Source organism: Neomonachus schauinslandi, chromosome X (assembly GCF_002201575.2).
Source record: "Neomonachus schauinslandi chromosome X, ASM220157v2, whole genome shotgun sequence".
Lineage (NCBI taxonomy): Eukaryota > Metazoa > Chordata > Mammalia > Carnivora > Phocidae > Neomonachus > Neomonachus schauinslandi.
The window spans coordinates 72,881,560-72,901,407 of record NC_058419.1 but is presented as its reverse complement, the minus strand read 5'-3'; the positions used below and the strand labels follow the sequence as shown (position 1 = coordinate 72,901,407).

The 19,848-nt window shown below is 40.1% G+C and overlaps 1 protein-coding gene across 1 annotated transcript in view; it reads right to left on the bottom strand.

Moving 5' to 3' along the window:
* The window catches only part of OPHN1 (oligophrenin 1), a 463,303-nt gene that overhangs the window by 10,146 nt on the left and 433,309 nt on the right, over positions 1-19,848 (bottom strand). The window contains exon 19 of the mRNA XM_021679709.2: positions 6,631-6,778. Coding sequence (XP_021535384.1) covers positions 6,631-6,778 — 148 coding nt within the window. The remainder of the gene's footprint in view (positions 1-6,630; positions 6,779-19,848) is intronic.

The following is a 19,848-nucleotide window of genomic DNA, read 5'->3' as shown; positions in this document are numbered from 1 at the left end:
GCGCCCCTGTGGCAGGGGATCGGCTCAGTGGGAATCAGTCTTTGGGGCTTTTGTTCTTTGGCGCCTTTCCCTGGTGGCTTTCCGCGTCTCTTCCGCGAGTCAGAGCAAAAGAGACCGTTTCCAACCCTCTGCCTCAGAGCAGAGAGACCTCAGTCTGTTCTTCACTGAGCTCTCCAGGCCACACTGTCCCCGTTTCTGTCCAAGCTGCTATAAACTGCAGCGTCCTGGGTTGTGCGCCCTTCCGCAGCGCTCCCATTCCTGCCTCCAGGTCGGGGCACGTCTCTGCCCTTTTTGCTTCTAAAACTGCCAGCCACTCCCAATTCACGTGCACGCAACTCCGCCGCTTGGGGTTTCCACCCCCGGGGGTTGCAGTTCACCGGCAGGACCCCGGCGCACTGGGTTTCCGTCTCGGAGGCTGCAGTTCGTGTACGCGTGACCGTCGCTCCGGTTTCTGTTCGGGTGAGCTGCAGTTTGCGTGCGCACGACCCCACTGGTCTGGTTTTCCACCCCGGGGGCTGCCCTAAAGTTCTTTCCCGACGCTATCAGTCTGCGAGTCTCTGCCCCGTCTGCAGCGTGCCAGGCAGTCACTCACCGGTGGTGTAGGATCCCCACGTCCAGGCACCCTCCCGCCGCCGTTTATCCTCCGATATCTGCCCACAGGATCACGGCTCTCCGCTTCGTACCTCAAAACCAACCGCCTGCAATATTCTGTTTGTAGAGATCCAGATCTTCTTACATCTCAGGGTGGTTTCGTGGGTGCTCAGACTGGTCTTGTAGTTATCCAGCTCAATTCCGGGGAAGAGTTGAAATAGGGTCCCCTACTCCTCCGCCATCTTTCCCCTCCCTCAATCTTTTTTTAAAATATTTTTTATTTTTCATTTTTAGAGTCATATTCTATCCCTTCATAGTAGTTAACCTTATTTTAGGTATCTATATATATAAGTTGTTCTCTCTTTAAAATTTTGGGATACAGTTCCTTCTAACAGACCAAAATATAACCTAAATCTCTAGTGTATGGCTTTGTTCTAGTCTCCTGCCTGATAACATTCTCTACATTTTTTTTTAAATCCTCTTCTTTCTTTTTTCAACCAATTTCTTATCAATTCCTTTTATAAAATCTTTTATAATTTTCATCTTTACAGTAACATTCCATCCCTTAATTGTATTTACCCTTATTTTTGTACATATATAAGCTTTTCTTTCTTTAAAATTTTGGGAGGCACTTTCTTCTAACAGACCAAAATACACCCAAATCTAGTTGTGGCACTGATCTATGCACGAGCCTGATCATATCTGATCATATTCTGTTTTTTTGTTTTGTTTTGTTTGTTTGTTTTTTCTTTTTCTTTTTTCTTTCTTTCTTTCCCTTTCTTTTCCCCCACTTTTGGGTCTATTCTGATTTATTTAGTGTATATTTTTCTGGGGACGTTGTTACCCGGTTAGCATGTTTTTCTTTCATTCATCTATTCTCCTCTGGACAAAATGACAAGATGGAAAAAATCACCTCAAAAAAAAGAACAAGAGGAAGTACCGACTGCCAGGGACCTAATCAATACGGACATTAGTAAAATGTCAGAACTAGAGTTCAGAATGATGATTTTAAAGATACTAGCTGGGCTTGAAAAAAGCATGGAAGATATTAGAGAAACACTTTCTGGAGAAATAAAATAACTAAAATATAACCAACTCGAAATCAAAAAGGTTATTAATGAGGTGCAATCAAAAATGGAGTCTCTAACTGCGAGGATAAATGAGGCAGAAGACAGAATTAGTGATATAGAAGACCAAATGATGGAAAATGAAGAAGCTGAGAAAAAGAGAGATAAAAAAACTACTGGATCACGAGGACAGAATTCGAGAGATAAGTGATACAATAAGATGAAACAACATTAGAATAATTGGGATCCCAGAGAAAAAGAAAGAGAGAGGGGGGCAGAAGGTATATTAGAGGAAATTATAGCAGAGAACTTCCCTAATTTGGGGAAGGAAACAGGCATCAAAATCCAGGAGGCACAGAGAACCGTCCTCAAAATCAATAAAAATAGGTCAACACCCCGACATCTAATTGTAAAACTTATGAGTCTCAGAGACAAAGAGAAAATCCTGAAAGCAGCTTGGGAGAAGAGATCTATAGCCTACAATGGTAGAAACATTAGATTGGCAACAGACCTATCCACAGAGACCTGGCAGGCCAGAAAGGACTGGCAGGATATATTCAGAGCACTAACTGAGAAAAATATGCAGCCAAGAATACCATATCCAGCTAGGCTATCATTGAAAGTAGAAGGAGAGATAAAAAGCTTCCAGGACAAACAAAAACTAAAGGAATTTGCAAACACAAAACCAGCCCTACAGGAAATCTTGAAAGGGGTCCTCTAAGCAAAGAGAGAGCCTAAAAGCAACATAGACCAGAAAGGAACGCAGACAATATACAGTAACAGTCACCTTACAGGAAATACAATGGCACTAAATTCATATCTTTCAATAGTTACCCTGAATGTAAGTGGGCTAAATGGCCCAATCAAAAGACACAGGCTATCAGATTGGATGAAAAAACAAGACCCATCAATATGCTGTCTGCAAGAGACTCATTTTAGACCCAAAGACACCTCCAGATTGAAAGTGAGGGGGTGGAAAACCATTTACCATGCTAATGGACACCAAAAGATAGCTGGGGTGGCAATCCTTACATCAGAGAAATTAGATTTTAAACCAAAGACTGTAATAAGAGATGAGGAAGGACACTATATCATACTTAAAGGGTCTATCCAAGAAGATCTAACAGTTGTAAATATCTATGCCCCTAACATGGGAGCAGCCAATTATATAAGCCAATTAAAAACAAAAGCAAAGAAACACATCAACAACAATACAATAATAGTAGCGGACTTTAACACTCACCTCACAGAAATGAACAGATCATCTAAGCAAAAGATCAACAAGGAAATAAAGACTTTAAATGACACACTGGACCAAATGGACTTCACAGATATATTCAGAACATTCCTTCCCAAAGCAACAGAATACACATTCTTCTCTAGTGCCCATGGAACATTCTCCAGAATAGATTACATCCTAGGACACAAATCAGGTCTCAACCAGTACCAAAAGATTGGGATCATTCCCTGCCTGTTTTCAGACCCCAATGCTTTGAAACTAGAACTCAATCACAAGAGGAAAGTCAGAAAGAACTCAAATACATGGAGGCTAAAGAGCATCCTACTAGAGAATGAATGGGTCAACCAGGAAATTAAAGAAGAATTAAAAAAAATTCATGGAAACCAATGAAAATGAAAACACAACTGTTCAAGATCTTTGGGATGCAGCAAAGACAGTCCTAAGAGGAAAGTATATAGCAATACAAGCCTTTCTCAAGAAACAAGAGAGGTCAAATACACAACCTAACCCTACACCTAAAGAGCTGGAGAAAGAACAGCAAATAAAGCCTAAGCCCAGCAAGAGAAGAGAAATAATAAAGATCAGAGCAGAAATCAATGAAATAGAAATCAAAAGAGTAGAATAGATCAACGAAACGAGGAGCTGGTTCTTTGAAAGAATTAATAAGATTGATAAACCCCTGGCCACGGGTCCTTAAAGAGAAAGGACCCAAATAAATAAAATCATGAGTGAAAGAGGAGAGATCACAACAAACACCAAAGAAATACAAGCAATTATAAGAACATACTATGAGCAACTATATGCCAGCAAATGAGATAACCTGGAAGAAATGGATGCATTCCTAGAGCTGTATCAACTACCAAAACTGAACCAGGAAGAAATAGAAAACCTGAACAGACGTATAACCACTAAGGTAATGGAAGCAGTAATCAAAAATCTCTCAACAAAGAGCCCTGGGCCAGATGGTTTCCCAGGGGAATTCTACCAAACATTTAAAGAAGAATTAATACCCATTCTTCTGAAACTGTTCCAAAATAGAGAAATGGAAGGAAATCTTCCAAACTTGTTTAATGAGGCCACTATTACCTTGATCCCAAAGCCAGACAAAGACCCCATCAAAAAGGAGAATTACAGACCAATATCCCTGATGAACATGGATGCAAAAATTCTCACCAAAATACTAGCCAATAGGATCCAACAGTACATTAAAAGGATTATTCACCACCACCAAGTGGGATTTATCCCTGGACTGCAAGGTTGGTTCAACATCCACAAATCAATCCATGTGATACAATACATTAATAAAAGAAAGAACAAGAACCATATGATCCTCTCAATAGATGCAGAAAAAGCATTTGACAAAGTACAGCATCATTTCTTGATCAAAACTCTTCAGAGTATAGGGATAGAGGGTACATACCTCAATATCATAAAAGCCATCTATGAAAAACGCACAGGGAATATCATTCTCAATAGGGAAAAACTGAGAGCTTTCCCCCTAAGGTCAGGACCATGGCAGGGATGTCCACTATCACCACTGCTATTCAACATAATACTAGAAGTCCTAGCCACAGCAATCATACAACAAAAAGAAATAAAAGGTATCCGAAACGGCAAAGAAGTAGTCAAACTCTCACTCTTTGCAGATGATATGATACTTTATGTGGAAAACCCAAAAGACTCCACCCCAAAACTGCTAGAACTCATACAGGAATTCAGTAAAGTGGCAGGATATAAAATCAATGCACAGAAATCAGTGGCATTCCTATACACCAACAACAAAACAGAAGAAAGAGAAATTAAGGAGTCGATCCCATTTACAAATGCACCCAAAACCATAAGATACCTAGGAATAAATCTAACCAAAGAGGCAAAGGATCTGTACTCAGAAAACTATAAAATACTCATGAAAGAATTTGAGGAAGACACAAAGAAATGGAAAAACGTTCCATGCTCATGGATTGGAAGAACAAATATTGTGAAGATGTCAATGCTACCTAGAGCAATCTACACAATTAAAGCAATCCCTATCAAAATACCATCCACTTTTTTCAAAGAAATGCAACAAAAAATCCTAAAATTTGTATGGAACTGGAAAAGACCCCGAATAGCCAGAGGAATGTAATTCAAAGCTGGTGGCATCACAATTCTGGACTTCAAGCTCTATTACAAAGCTGTCATCATCAAGACAGTGTGGTACTGGCACAAAAACTGACACATAGATCCATGGAACAGAATAGAGAGCCTAGAAATGGACCCTGAACTCTATGGTCAACTAATCTTCGACAAAGCAGGAAAGAATGTCCAATGACTTCATCAAGATAAAAAGCTTTTGCACAGCAAATGAAACAGTCAACAAAACCAAAAGACAACTGACAGAATGGGAGGAGATATTTGCAAATGACATATCAGATAAAGAGCTAGTATCCAAAATCTATAAAGAACTTATCAAACTCAACTCCCAAAGAACAAATAATCCAATCAAGAAATGGGCAGAAGACAGGAACAGACATTTTTCCAAAGAAGACATCCACATGGCCAACAGACACATGAATGCTCAACATCGCTCAGCAACAGGGAAATCCAAATGAAAACCTCAATGAGATACCACCTCACACCAGTCAGAATGGCTAAAATTAACAAGTCAGGAAACGACAGATGTTGGCGAGGATGCGGAGAAAGGGGAATCCTCCTACACTGTTGGTGGGAATGCAAGCTGGTGCAGCCACTCTGGAAAACAGTACGGAGGTTCTTCAAAAAGGTGAAAATAGAGCTACCATATGATCCAGCAATTGCACTACTGGTTATTTACCCCAAAGATACAAATGTAGGGATCCGAAGGGGTATGTGCACTCCAATGTTTATAGCAGCAATGTCCACAATAGCCAAACTATGGAAAGAGCCAAGATGTCCATCGACAGATGAATGGATAAAGAAGACGTGGTATATATATACAATGGAATATTATGCAGCCATCAAGAAGAATGAGATTTTGCCATTTGCAACAACATGGATGGAACTGGAGGGGATTATGCTGAGCGAAATAAGTCAATCAGAGAAAGAGATGTATCATATGACCTCACTGATATGAGCAATTCTTAATCTCAGGAAACAAACTGAGGGTTGCTGGAGTGGTGGGGGTTGGCAGGGATGGGGTGGCTGGGTCATAGACATTGGGGAGGGTATGTGCTATGGTGAGCGCTGTGAAGTGTGCAAGATTGTTGAATCACAGATCTGTACCTCTGAAGCAAATAATACATTATATTTTAAAAAAAAAAAGAAGAAGAAGATACCAGGAGGGGAAGAATGAAGGGGGGGAAATCAGAGGGGGAGACAAACCATGAGAGACTGTGGACTCTGAAAAACAAACTGAGGGTTCTAGAGGGGAGGGGGGTAGGAGGATGGGTTAGCCTGGTGATGGGTATTAAAGAGGGCACGTTCTGCATGGAGCATTGGGTGTTATATGCAAACAATGAATCATGGAACACTACATCAAAAACTAATGATGTAATGTATGGTGTTTAACATAACAAAAAAAAGTCAAAATACCTAAATATTAATGTGATACAATAATAAAGACTTAAGAAAGCTCAAAAAAAAAAAAAAAAGAAACCACTTTCTTTGCTCATCTATAAGAAGCAACTCCTCATCTGTGAAGTTTTCTCATGAGATTGCAGCAATCTAGTCACTTCTAATCCTATTAGGAAGCTAAGGATATACCTCAGTACTGACCTTCACTTTCATCCAGGGAAGAAGTATAAAAAACTGTTCTTTCCCGCAGCAAGCGTTTTGAAATTGTGATTGGTTTGTGCCTTCTTGCTGTCACTCGAGGTGGAGGCACTGGGGGTGTAGCACTTTCCTCAGGTGGACCTGAATAGATCTGTAAAAGGAGAATATTTTCAGGAAATAATTAGAAAGATCGAGTTTTTGTCTCCCTAATGCTAACTACCAGTTGATGCCTACCTGCACTACATCTAGAGTCTGACAGAGCAATTCTAATATGACTAAAGGAACTGGGATTTTTAAAATCACTCTAGCTACCAGCAAGTGTTTAGAAGTCGCCTATCATGTTTAAGACACAGGACCTGGCACTTCACAGCGTGGAGGAAAGAATGCAGACAAAAACTGCACAGTCCTGGATTTCCACTTACTGCCTGTAAAACCTTAGGCAAGTCACCTCCTATCTCTGAGCTTTAGATTCCTCATCTGTAATATGGAGAGAGCACCATGTACCTCACAGGGTGTGATGAGAATCAAGTAAAAAGGTAGTCAAGGTACACTGTATGGGTAGGGGTGGGGTGTGGAGGGTTACTAAAATGCACCCAATGTTTCTGAAAGGATACCAAAGAAATTGGTTAAATTGTTTGCTTCAAGACAGGAATAATGAGTGGCTGAGGAAAGGATGGAGGAAACTTATTTCTCACTCCTATATCATTTTGATCTTTTAAAATTTCATACCATGTAGCATTACTTATTCAAAAAAGAAAGGGTGAAAAGAAAATGTCTTATACATTGTAAAAAGTGCTGGACAAATGAGGGAGAAGCTATCTTACAAAATTTTTTTAGGCAGCGTCCATGCTCAGCACAGAGCCCAACATGGGGTTTGAACTCACGACCCTGAGATCAAGACCCAAACCGAGATCAAGAGTCAGATACCTAACTGACTGAGCCAACCAGGCACTCCTAATGATTACAATTTTTATATAGTGTCATATGTATTTGAAAATCTTTCTTGTCTCTGGGGGAGATTGAGCTTTTGGCCAGAGTGCACACATTTTGGGAGGACACACACATGGTGAGGGAAGAAGGGGACAACTGTGTAGTGCAAAAATGAAATCAACCCCGATGATTAGTGCAAAGAGAAATGCCAGAGACCAATATCAGGCTGCCAAGTCACAAAAATTACATGACTGGGAACACAAGGAAACCTTGTGTAAAAGCTGAACAATGATAGAAAGCAGGGCATGTCTCAATGTCTCATGGCATAGAAAAGAGAGAATATGACATAGTAGCTGTCAGCTAAGGCCATACAGTTTCACAACCTATAGTAATAATATTCTAAATAACTACCACTTTGTGAGTATATGTTTATGCACTATAGGAGTTAAGAATATCCCTTGCTATTTATCAAACACATCAGGGCCTATGCACTGAGTGTTTCATCTACCTGGAGTGCTCTTCCTCCAGATATCCATATAGTTTGCTCTCTTAATTTCAGTAGGCTATGATCAAATATATTCCTCTCAGTGAGTCTTCCAAGTGAATGTATCTAAAATTTTTACATACCTCCCTGTATGCAATGCTTCCTATCCCCCTTCCTTTTTTTTCTCCTTAGCATTTCTTATTACTTCCTAACAAGACATATTGTAATTATTTATTTTTCTGTTTTTGTGTCTGCCGCTCTAATCTATTGTAAGCTATATGGAAGTACATTATCATGTTCACTGCTATATCTCCAGGAACTAGAAGACTGACTGGAATTGCTGGGTCAAAGAAAAACACATTTAAAATACTGACATAAAAGGCCAAACTGTCCTCTGAAAAGATTATAATAGCTACTTCCACTTCTAGCCAAGATAGGACTAAAGGTATTAGGTTTACATCTTCTGCAAGTAATAATTTAAAAACTAGAAAAAATACACGTAACAATGGGTTTCAAGGCACTGGAAATCTGGTAATGAAAGACAGTGATCTATGAGAGACAGGAAAAAGAAATGAGATGAGCCTCATGATATTCCCAGCTTACAGTGTGGAGAGAGTCTGCAAGCCATAATATATGGAGGGAAGCTCAGGGGGAGCCCATCAGTCTGCTTAAGTTGAAGATACTGAGTTGCACGTATGGAGAGGGCAAGAAAGATAATTTTTCAGGGCAAAATATCAGAGAGAAGATAGCTGCACAAAGGGCTCTGGAGAACTGCAGGGGGGTCCTCTTTAACACTTTAGCTGAGTAGTGATTAATACTTACGTGTGAGGAAAGAACCACAAAACTGAATTAAAGGGATTAATTACCTAAGATCATACAGTGCCTAGAAGAGTTCCTGTTTCACCAGCCACAGTGGAAAATCAAATAATTAAGTGCTGTGGGTGGTGGGCACTGCACATGTGGAGCATGCAGGCAGCTGGCCAGCTCCAGCAGCATGAAGGCTGAGTTGCGACTTGGGTGTCATCTTTCTTTTGTCTTAAAGTGGGTGTTTATCAGTATAAAATTCCCTCTTAAAACTGCTGTGCTGTATCCCAGAAGTTTGATACACTGTTTTTCCATTTTCATTTATTTCAAAATATTTCTTTATTTCCCTTTTGATTTCTTCTTTGACCCACTGGTTGTTCAAGAGTGTGTTGTTTAACTACCACATATTTGTGAATTTCCAGTTTTCCTCCTGTTATTAATGCCTAGTTTCATATCATTCTAGTCAAAAAAGATACTTGGTATGATTTCAATCTTCATACATTTGCTAAGGCTTGTTTTGTGACCTAGCATATGATCTATGTTTTAGAAAGTTCCACGTGCACTTGAGAAGAATGTGTATTCTGTTGCTGTTGGATGCAGTGTTCTATAAATGTTTGTTAGGTTCATTTGGTCTGAGGTTTAGTTCAAGTGCAATATTTCTTTATTGATTTTCTGTCTGGATGCATTGTTGAATGTGGGGTATCAAATTCCCCTACTATTATTTTTTGTTGTCTATTTCTCCCTTCAGATCTTAATTTATTTACTTTATTTTAGTGCTCTAATGCTGGGTGCATATATACTTAAAATTGTTACATCCTCTTGAGAAATAGACTACTTTATCATTATATAATGACCTTTTTTGTCTCTTGTTACAGTCTTTGGCTTAAAGTTTACTTTGTCTCATATAAGTAAACTATTCCTGCTTTCTTTTGGTTTCCATTTGCATGGTATTATCTTTTTCCATCCCTTTATTTTGAGCCTATGTGTGCCCTTAAAGCTGAGGTGAGTCGCTCTTAGGCAGCATATTACTGGGTCTTATTTTTAATCTATTTGGCACTCTATGCCTTTTGATTGAAAATTTTAATACATTTACATTTACATAATTATTGATAGGTAAAGATTTACTAATTCTATCTTAATAATTGTTTTCTGGCTCTTTTGCAATTCTACTGTTCCTTTCCTCTTCTCTTGCTGTCTTTCTTCTAGCGAAGTGATCATTTCTGTACTGGTATGTTTTGATTCCTTTCTCTTTATCTTTTGTGTATCTACTTTGTTTTTTCTTTGTGGTTACCATGAGGCTTCCATAAACAAAAATATCTTTTAAGCTGATAACAACTTACCTTTGATCACACACAAAACCTCTACCATTTTACACCTCTTCCCATATTTTTTTTTTTTTTTTTTTTTTTAAAGATTTTATTTATTTATTTGACAGCGAGAGACACAGAGAGAGAGACACAAGCAGGGGGAGTGGGAGAGGGAGAAGCAGGCTTCCTGCCGAGCAGGGAGCCCGATGTGGGGCTCGATCCCAGGACCCTGTGATCATGACCTGAGCCGTAGGCAGACGCTTAACGACTGAGCCACCCAGGCGCCCCCCATATTTTGTTTTTGATGTCAAAATTTACCTCTTTTTATATTGCGTACCTATTAAAAAATTATTGTACCTAGTTTTTTTTAACACTTTTGTACTTTAACATTTACACTAGGGTTACATAGTTAACATACTACCATATTACAGTATTAGAGTATTCTGAATTTGAGTATATACTTACCTTTACTAGTAGATTTTACATTTTCATATATTTTTATATTACTAATTAGTGGCATTTCATTTCAGCTTGAAGAATTCCTTTCAGTATTTCCTGTAAAGCAGGTCTAGAGTTGCTGAACTCCCACAGCTTTTGTTTGTTTGGTAAAGTCTTTAACTCTCCTTCATTTCTGAAAGATGACTTTTCTTTTTTTTTAACCTTTTTAAAATTTTATTTAAATTCAATTAGCCAACATACAGTATATCATTGGTTTCAGATGTAGTATTCAATCATTCATCAGTTGTGTATAATACCCAGTGCTCATCATATCATGTGCCCTCCTTAATGCCCATCACTCAATTACCCCATTCTCCCACCCACCTCCCCTCCAGCAACCCTCCATCTGTTTCTTATAGTTAAGAGTCTCTCATGGTTTTTCTCCCTCTCTGATGACTTCCCATTCATTTTTCCCTCCCTTACCTATGATCCTCTGCCCTGTTTCTTATATTTCACATATGAGTGAAACCATGTGATAATTGTCTCTGATTGACTTATTTTGCTCAGCATAATACCCTCCAGTTACATCCACGTCGATGTAAATGGTAGGTATTCATCCTTCTTGATGGCTGAGTAATATTCCATTATATATATAAACCACATCTTCTTCTTTTTTTAATTTAAATTCAATTAGACAACATATAGTACATCATTAGTTTTAGATGTAGTGCTCGATAATTCATCAGTTGTGTATAACAACAAATGCTCATCCTATCACATGCCCTCCCTAATGCCCATCCCCCAGTTGCCCCATCCCCCCCACCCACTTCCCCTTCCACAACCCTCAGTTTGTTTCCCAGAGGCAAGAGTCTCTCATGGTTTCTCTCCCTCTCTGATTTACTCCCATTCAGTTTTCCCTTCCTTCCCCTATGATCCTCTGTACTATTTCTTACATTCCACATTATGAGTGAAACCATATGACAATTATCTTTCTCTGATTGATTTATTTCACTTAGCATAATTCCCACCAGTTCCATCCACATTGTTGTAAATGGTAGGTATTCATCCTTTCTGATGGCTGAGTAATATCCCATTGTATATATGAACCACATCTTATTTTATTTTTATTTTATTATTTTTATTATGTTCATTTAGCCGAATATATAACATCATTAGCACATCTTCTTACTCCATTTATCTATGGGGAGGACATCTTGGTTCCTTCCACAATTTGGCTATTGTGGACATTGCTGCTATGAACATTGGGGTGCAGGTGCCCCTTTGGATCACTACATCTGTATCTTTGGGGTAAATACCTAGTAGTACAATTGTTGGGTCATAGGGTAACTCTATTTTTAACTTCTTGAGGAACCTCCATACTGTTTTCCAGAGTGGCTGCACCAGCTTGCATTCCCACCAACAGTGTAGGAGGGTACCCATTTCTCCGCATCCTCGCCAACATCTGTCGTTTTCTGACTTGTTAATTTTAGCCATTCTGACTGGTGTGAGGTGGTATCTCAATGTGGTTTTGATTTGTATTTCCCTGATGCCGAGTGATGTGGAGCATTTTTTCATGTGTCTGTTGGCATTTGTATGTCTTCTTTGGAGAAATGTCTGTTCATGTTTTCTGCCCATTTCTTGATTGGATTATTTGTTCTTTGGGTGTTGAGTTTGGTAAGTTCTTTATAGATCTTGGATACTAGCCCTTTATCTGGTATGTCATTTGCAAATATCTTCACCCATTCCGTAAAGATGACTTTTCCAGGTAAAATATTCTTGGTTGGCAGTTTTATTCCTTCCACATTTTGCATATATCAACCAACACTCTCTTAGCCTGAAAGACATCTGTGGGAAATCTGCCAATAGCCTTATAAAGTTCCCTTATATGTATTTTTTTTCTTTCCCTCTTACTGCTTTGAAAATTCTTTTTTTCATTTTACATGATGTCTTGGAGAAGACTGTTTCAGGTTGAAATTTTGAAGCACTTGCTAGCTTCAAAAATCTCTCCCCAGATTTGAGAAGTTCTCAGTCCTTTTTTTTTTTAATTTTAATTCCAGTATACTTAACATACACTGTTATATTAGTTTGAGGTGTACAATATAGTGATTCAACAATTCCATACATCACCCAGTGCTCATCATGAGAAGTGCCCTCCTTAATCCCCATCACCTATCTCACCCATCTCCACTCACCTCCCTTCTAGTAATCATCAGTTTGTTCTCTATAGTTAAGAGTCTGTTGCTTGGTTTGTGCGTATCTCTCTCTTTTTCCTTCGCTCATTTGTTTTGTTTCTTAAGTTCCACATATGAGTGAAATAATGGCATTTGTCTTTTTTTTTTTTTTTAGATTTTTATTTTGACAGAGAGAGACACAGTGAGAGAGGGAACACAAGCAGGGGGAGTGGGGGAGGAAGAAGCAGGCTTCCCATGGAGCAGGGAGCCTGATGCGGGGCTCGATCCCAGGACCCTAGGACCATGACCTGAGCCAAAGGCAGACGCTCAATGACTGAGCCACCCAGGCGCCCAGCATTTGTCTTTTTCTGACTGACTTATTTCGCTTAGCATTATACTCCCTAGCTCCATCCTTGTCATTGCAAATGGGAAGATTTCATTTCTTTTTTATGGCTGAACAATACTCAATTCCATTTATATACCACATCTTCTTTATCCATTCATCTACCAATGGACACTTGGGCTGCTTCCATAATTTCGCTATGGTAAATAATGCTATAAACATAGGGGTGCATGTAGCCCTTTGAATTAGTGCTTTGTATTTCTGGGTAAATACCCAGTGGTGAGATTACTGGATCATAAGGTAGTTCTACTTTTAAGTTTTAGAGGAAACTCCATACTGTTTTCCATAGTGGCTGCACAGGTTTGCATTCCTACCAACAGTTCACATGTGTTCTTTTTTCTCCACATCCTCACCAACACTTGTTGATTCTTGTGTTTTTGATTTTAGTCACTCTGACAGGTGTGAGGTGATATCTCCTTGTAGTTTTGATTTGCATTTCTCTGATGATGAGCATCTTTTCATGTGTCTGTTGGCCATCTGGATATCTTCTTTGTAGAAATGTCTGTTCATGTTTATACCCATTTTTAATTGGATTTATTTTGGGGTGTTGAGTTGTATCAGTTCCTTATATATTTTGGATACTAACCCTTAAACAGATATGTCATTTGCAAATATTTTCTCCCATTTAGTAGGTTGCCTTTTAGTTTTGTTGTTTGTATCCTCAGCTGTGCAGAAGTTTTTTTCTTTTATTCTTTTTTGATGTAGTCTCAATAGTTTATTTTTGCTTTTATTTCCCTTGTAACAGGAGACATATCTAGAAAAATGTTGCTATGGCTGATGTCAGAGACATTACTGCCTGTGCTCTCTTCTAGGATTTTTAGGGTTTCAGGTCTCATATTTAGGTCTTTAATCCATTTTGAGTTCATTTTTGTGCATGGTGTAAGAAAGTGGTCCAGTTTCATTCTTTTCCATGCAGCTGACCACTTTTCCCGATACAATTTTTTGAAGAGACAGTCTTTTTCCCTTTGGATATTCAGCCATTATTTCTTTAAATAAGGTTTCTCCTAATCTTCTCTTTCTGGGATTTCTAGGACTTCAATAATTCACAGATTGTTTCTTTTAATGGATCACAAAAATCTTTATCATATCTTTATTCTTTGTCATTTTATTTTCTTTTTGTTCCTCTAAATGTATGATTTTAAATGGCCTGTCTTTTTTTATTTTATTATGTTATGTTAATCACCATACATTAGTTTTTGATGTATTGTTCCATGATTCATTGTTTGCATATAACACCCAGTGCTCCATTCAATACGTGCCCTCTTTAATACCCATCACCAAGCTAACCCATCCCCCTACCCCCCTCCCCTCGAGAACCCTCAGTTTGTTTCTCAAAGTCCATAGTCTCTCATGGTTTGTCTCCCCCTCCGATGTCCCCCCCTTCATTTTTCCCTTCCTACTATCTTCTTTATTTTTTTTAACATATAATGTATTATTTGTTTCAGAAGTACAGGTCTGTGATTCCTCAGTCTTACACAATTCACAGCGCTCACCATAGCACATACCCTCCCCAATGTCTATCACCCAGCCACCCCATCCCTCCCACCCCCCCACTCCAGCAACCCTCAATTTGTTTCCTGAGATTAAGAATTCTTCATATCTGTGAGGTCATATGATACATGTCTTTCTCTGATTGACTTATTTCACTCAGCATAATACCCTCTAGTTCCATCCACGTTGTTGCAAATGGCAAAATTTCGGGGGTTTTTGATGGCTGCATAATATTCCATTGTATATATATATGTATATATATATATACCACCTCTTCTTTATCCATTCATCTGTTGATGGACATCTTGGCTCTTTCCATAGTTTGGCTATTGTGGACATTGCTGCTATAAACATTGGGGTGCACATACCCCTTCAGATCACTACATTTGTATCTTTGGGGTAAATAGTAGTGCAATTGCTGGGTCATAGGGTAGCTCTATTTTCAACTTTTTGAGGGACCATACTGTTTTCCAGAGTGGCTGCACCAGCTTGCATTCCCACCAACAGTGTAGGAGGGTTCCCCTTTCTCCACATCCCCACCAACATCTGTCGTTTCCTGACTTGTTAATTTTAGCCATTCTGACTGGTGTGAGGTGGTATCTCATTGAAGTTTCGATTTGGATTTTCCTGATGCCGAGCGATGTGGAGCACTTTTTTGTGTGTCTGTTGGTCATTTGGATGTCTTCTTTGGAAAAATGTCTGTTCATGTCTTCTGCCCATTTCTTGATTGGATCATTTGTTCTTTGGGTGTTGAGTTTGGTAAGTTCTTTATAGATTTTGGATACTAGCCCTTTATCTGATATGTCATTTGCAAATATCTTCTCCCATTCTGTCGGTTTTGTTGACTGTTTCCTTTGCTTTGCAAAAGCCTTTTATCTTTTTTTTTTTTTTAAAGATTTTATTTTTATTTATTTGACAGAGAGGGGCACAGCGAGAGAGGGAACACAAGCAGGGGGAGTGGGAGAGGGAGAAGCAGGCCTCCCGCAGAGCAGGGACCCCGATGCAGGGCTCGATCCCAGGACCCCGGGATCGTGACCTGAGCCGAAGGCAGACGCTTAACGACTGAGCCACCCAGGTGCCCCAAAAGCCTTTTATCTTGATGAAGTCCCAATAGTTCATTTTTGCCCTTGCTTCCCTTGCCTTTGGCGATGTTTCTAGGAAGAAGTTGCTGTGGCTGAGGTCGAAGAGGTTGCTGCCTGTGTTCTCCTCTAGGATTTTGATGGACTCCTATCTCACATTTGGGTCTTTCATCCATTTTGAGTTTGTTTTGTGTGTGGTGTAAGAAAATGGTCCAGTTTCATTCTTCTGTATGTGGCTGTCCAATTTTCTCATAAATGGCCTGTCTTCTAATTCACTAAATCTTTCTTCTGTTTGGTCAAGTGTAATGCTGAAGCTCTCTATTGAATTCTTCAGTCACTGTTTCTTGAACTCTAGGATTTGCTTTTTTTTTAATGGTTTTTATTTCTTTGTTGAACTTCTCATTTTGTTCATGTATTTTTCCTCTAATTTCATTTAGTTATCTATCTGTGTTTTCTTATAGTTCACCTAATTTCTTTAAGATGATTATTCTGAATTCCTTATCGACAATTCCTGGATCTTCATTTCTTTAGGGTCAGTTATTGGAGCTTTATTAGTTTCCTTTGATGGTGTCATGTTTCCTTCATTATTCATGATCCTTGTGTCCTTGCATTTGTGTCTGTGCATGTGTCCAAGTAGTCATCTGTTCCAGTCTTTATAAACTGGCTTCAGCAGGCAGAAGCCTTCAGCAGTTAGCTAATTCTGAGATTCTGAGTGGGCCATCTGGTGGTGTCTTTGGGGAGGCTTGTGACTGGAGTTCTTGGACAGGTATGTCTGGTGCCTGGGTGAGTAGATGAGCAGGCCTGATGCCCAAGGGGGCGGAGCTTGGATTCACTGGTGTGGGCCTGGTGTTTGAGTCTGTGGTGATGGACCTGTAATCTGAGTTTGTGTGGGTGAACCTAAACCTGGACCTGGGTCCATGGGGGCTCACTAGGCTCAGGAGATTACTGGGGTGGGTCTGGCATCTTGGTCCACAGGAACTGGCATGATGCTGGGTGGGCTAAGAGCCTGGTTTCATAGGAACTGGCCTGGAGGCTAGGGCCATGGGGGCTGGCCTGCTACTAAAGTAAGCCTGGAGCCTAGGGCCATGGAAGTTGACCTGTAACCTGGGGCCTTGGGGGCCAGCCTGGAGATTGGGTCTATGAGGTCTGGCCTGGTCTGGGCAGACAAGGAGCCTGGGTCCATGAGAGTTAGCCTATAGGCTGAAGCTGCAGGTGTTGGCCTAGCACTGAGGTAGACCAGGAAGCGGGGTCCCCAGGAGCCCACATGGAGCCTGAGCCACAGGGCAATCCTGGTGTTGAAACAGGCCAGGAGTCTGGGTCTGTGGGACCTGGTCTAAAGACTAGTTCTGTGGAAGCTGGCCAGTTCTGGAATCAGCCAAGAGTCTGTGCACACTGGAGCCCACCAGGAGCCTGGTGACATGGGGGCTGGCTGACAGTGGGGTGGGCCAGAAGCCTGGTTTGTGGCAGCCCACCCTTAGCCTGATGCCTTGGGAGCTCCCTAAGGGCATGGGATCTGGGTGATGCTGGTGTGGCTTGAGGACTTGGGTTCACAAGAACCTGCTGGGCCTGATGCTGTGGGAACTTTCTGGGGCTACAAGAGCTGCCTGGGACCACAGAAGCTGGAGGACACCTGGGTGGGGCAGGGGACTGGGTTTTCAGGAGCCCACCAGGACACTAGGGCTATGGAAAACACCCAGACCTGCAGGAACTGACCTGGTCCTGGGGAGGGCCAGCAGTTGGGTCCATGGTGAAGTCAGGTGCTCACTTTACTCTCCCCATGGGGAGGGTTTCTATCTCTGCATTGGGCTGTCAAGGATTGGGGGAGGAGTGAAAGGGATAATGTGACTATCTTTCTTCCTTGGTGTGTCTTTTCTTATTTCTGTGTTTCACCCAGGTGTTGTAATCCCTCACCAGGATTCCTTAGCTCTTGTGAAGATATTTTTGCATGTAGAAAACTGTTCAAATTTATGTTGCCGGGAATGGACTGGTGCTAGAAATTCCTATACTGCCATCTAGCTGATGTCATTACACAACCCCCTGGCCTCCACTTTTTCATATCCCATTTGCTCCTCAACCTGGTCTCTGCCCATACCACTCTTGTAACTGTTTTCACAATGATTACCACTAACCTCCTAACTGCCAAATCCAATGGTCCCTTTTCAATTCTTATTTTGACTTTGCTTAGCATTTGACAGAGTTGACATTCCTGTTCTAAAAATGTAGCCTAAAATGGGTAAACTTTACCTTTCTGAATAAACATATTCCTACCTCTCCGAACACTGCCCAGTCTCTTTCACTGGCTCTTCCTAAATGTTGATCTTCCCCCAAATTATGTTTTCAGTCCTCTAATGATCTCACTTATCTAGACTCATTCTCTCTCTCTCTCAACACTTCAATTCACTCTCATGGTTTGAGCTACTAGTTTTCTCTAATAATTTCTATACCAGTATATCTAATTGCCTGCTCAAAAGATGCCATTTGGATATCTCAACCTCAATATTCTGAAAATTAAACACATTTAATTCTTTCCTTATAACTGTTTATTACTCAAAAACAATGCTAATATCCAAGCCAGAAGTCTGGACATTATTATCCTTGTATCCTCCCTCTCTCTCACACCCCACACCCATTTAATCACCAAGTTCTATCAGTTATACTTCTTTAATCTAATATGTCCTCTCTGTTCACTGCCATTGCCTTGGTTTCATGTCTCATCATGTCTCTCTAATATTAGTACAATGGTTTCCTGTTTCTCTATGCCTCCTGTCACTTCTTCCTTTAATATGTCTACAAAGTATGGATTGAGGGACCTGTATAAATTCAAAATATAATCATGCTACTCCTCTGCTTAAAATATTTCAGTGACCCCACACTATCTTTGGGATAAATTCTAAATTCCTTAGCAGACAAGGTGTTCCATAATCTGGTCACTGCCTGCAATCTCCAGTCTCATCTTCCACTATTTCTATATTCATACTCTACTACAGCCATACTGAATTATTATAGTTCTTTACATATCATGTGTTCTCACTCCTTCATGTATACAGAATTCTCTGTGCTTCTAACACCTTTCCTCCTTATGGCAGAGACTGCTAATTGCTTCTTAGTGTCTATCCCCTCTTCTTGCTTTTACTTATAGAAGTCACTGAGTTTTAGCTGGGTACCCATGCCTACATTTTCTAGCCTCCCTTGCAACTAGGTAAGACCATGTAGTTAAGTTTTAGGTAATAGAATACAAGTGAAAATGATGTATGTAAACTTCTGGATCATGTTTTTATAAAGAAATTGTCTTTATTCCATTCTGTCTCTTTTTCCCCCTCTCTTTGGGTAGTACAATGTCTAGGACCCAGAGATTGAGGCCAAGTGGTGAGGATAACAGAGCTGCCCCACAAATTTTGGACTGTTTATCTCTGGTCTTCTCCATGAGAGAAATGAACTTTTCTCTATCTTATATATGTCACTGAATTTGTGGTCCTCTTTGTTACAGGATGTTGGCCTATACCTTAATTAATCCACTCCTCTTTAACTTTCAGGACTCAAATCATTCATTACCCAGTGTATGAAGCCTTCTCTGACTCCCAAAGATATATTCCCCTTCCACGTGCTCCCATAGCATCTAATTATATATATATATATATATATATATATATAATCTTCATCATAGTAGTTATTATACTATATCCTGAGTGTTAGTTGGTCCAAATTCTCTGCCAGTATCATGAGTTTCCTGACAGTAAAGATTTTTGTCTCATTCATCTTTAGAAGCAAGAGCCCTACTAGGGCACCAGACAAAAGGTAGCGGCTCACTGGCAGTTTTCAGAATTAATAAATGAATCTTGGCTGCCAGGCCCCTCAAGGCCATTAAATAATAGAGCCCATTCTCACTTATTCCTTCTCCAACTGTAATTGGGAAAAGAAAGCATAGCATAGAGATCAGAGTCAGCTTTGAGTCAGAATCAGTTGTGTTGGGGCTTTACCACTTACTAGCTAAGCAACCTCAGGCAAGGTACTTAAACTATATGAGCCTGACACTTGAGGCTCAGTGTGCATTTTGCAAACAGTTGCAAAATGAGGATAATAATACCATCTACTTCATAGGGTTGTTGTAATGATA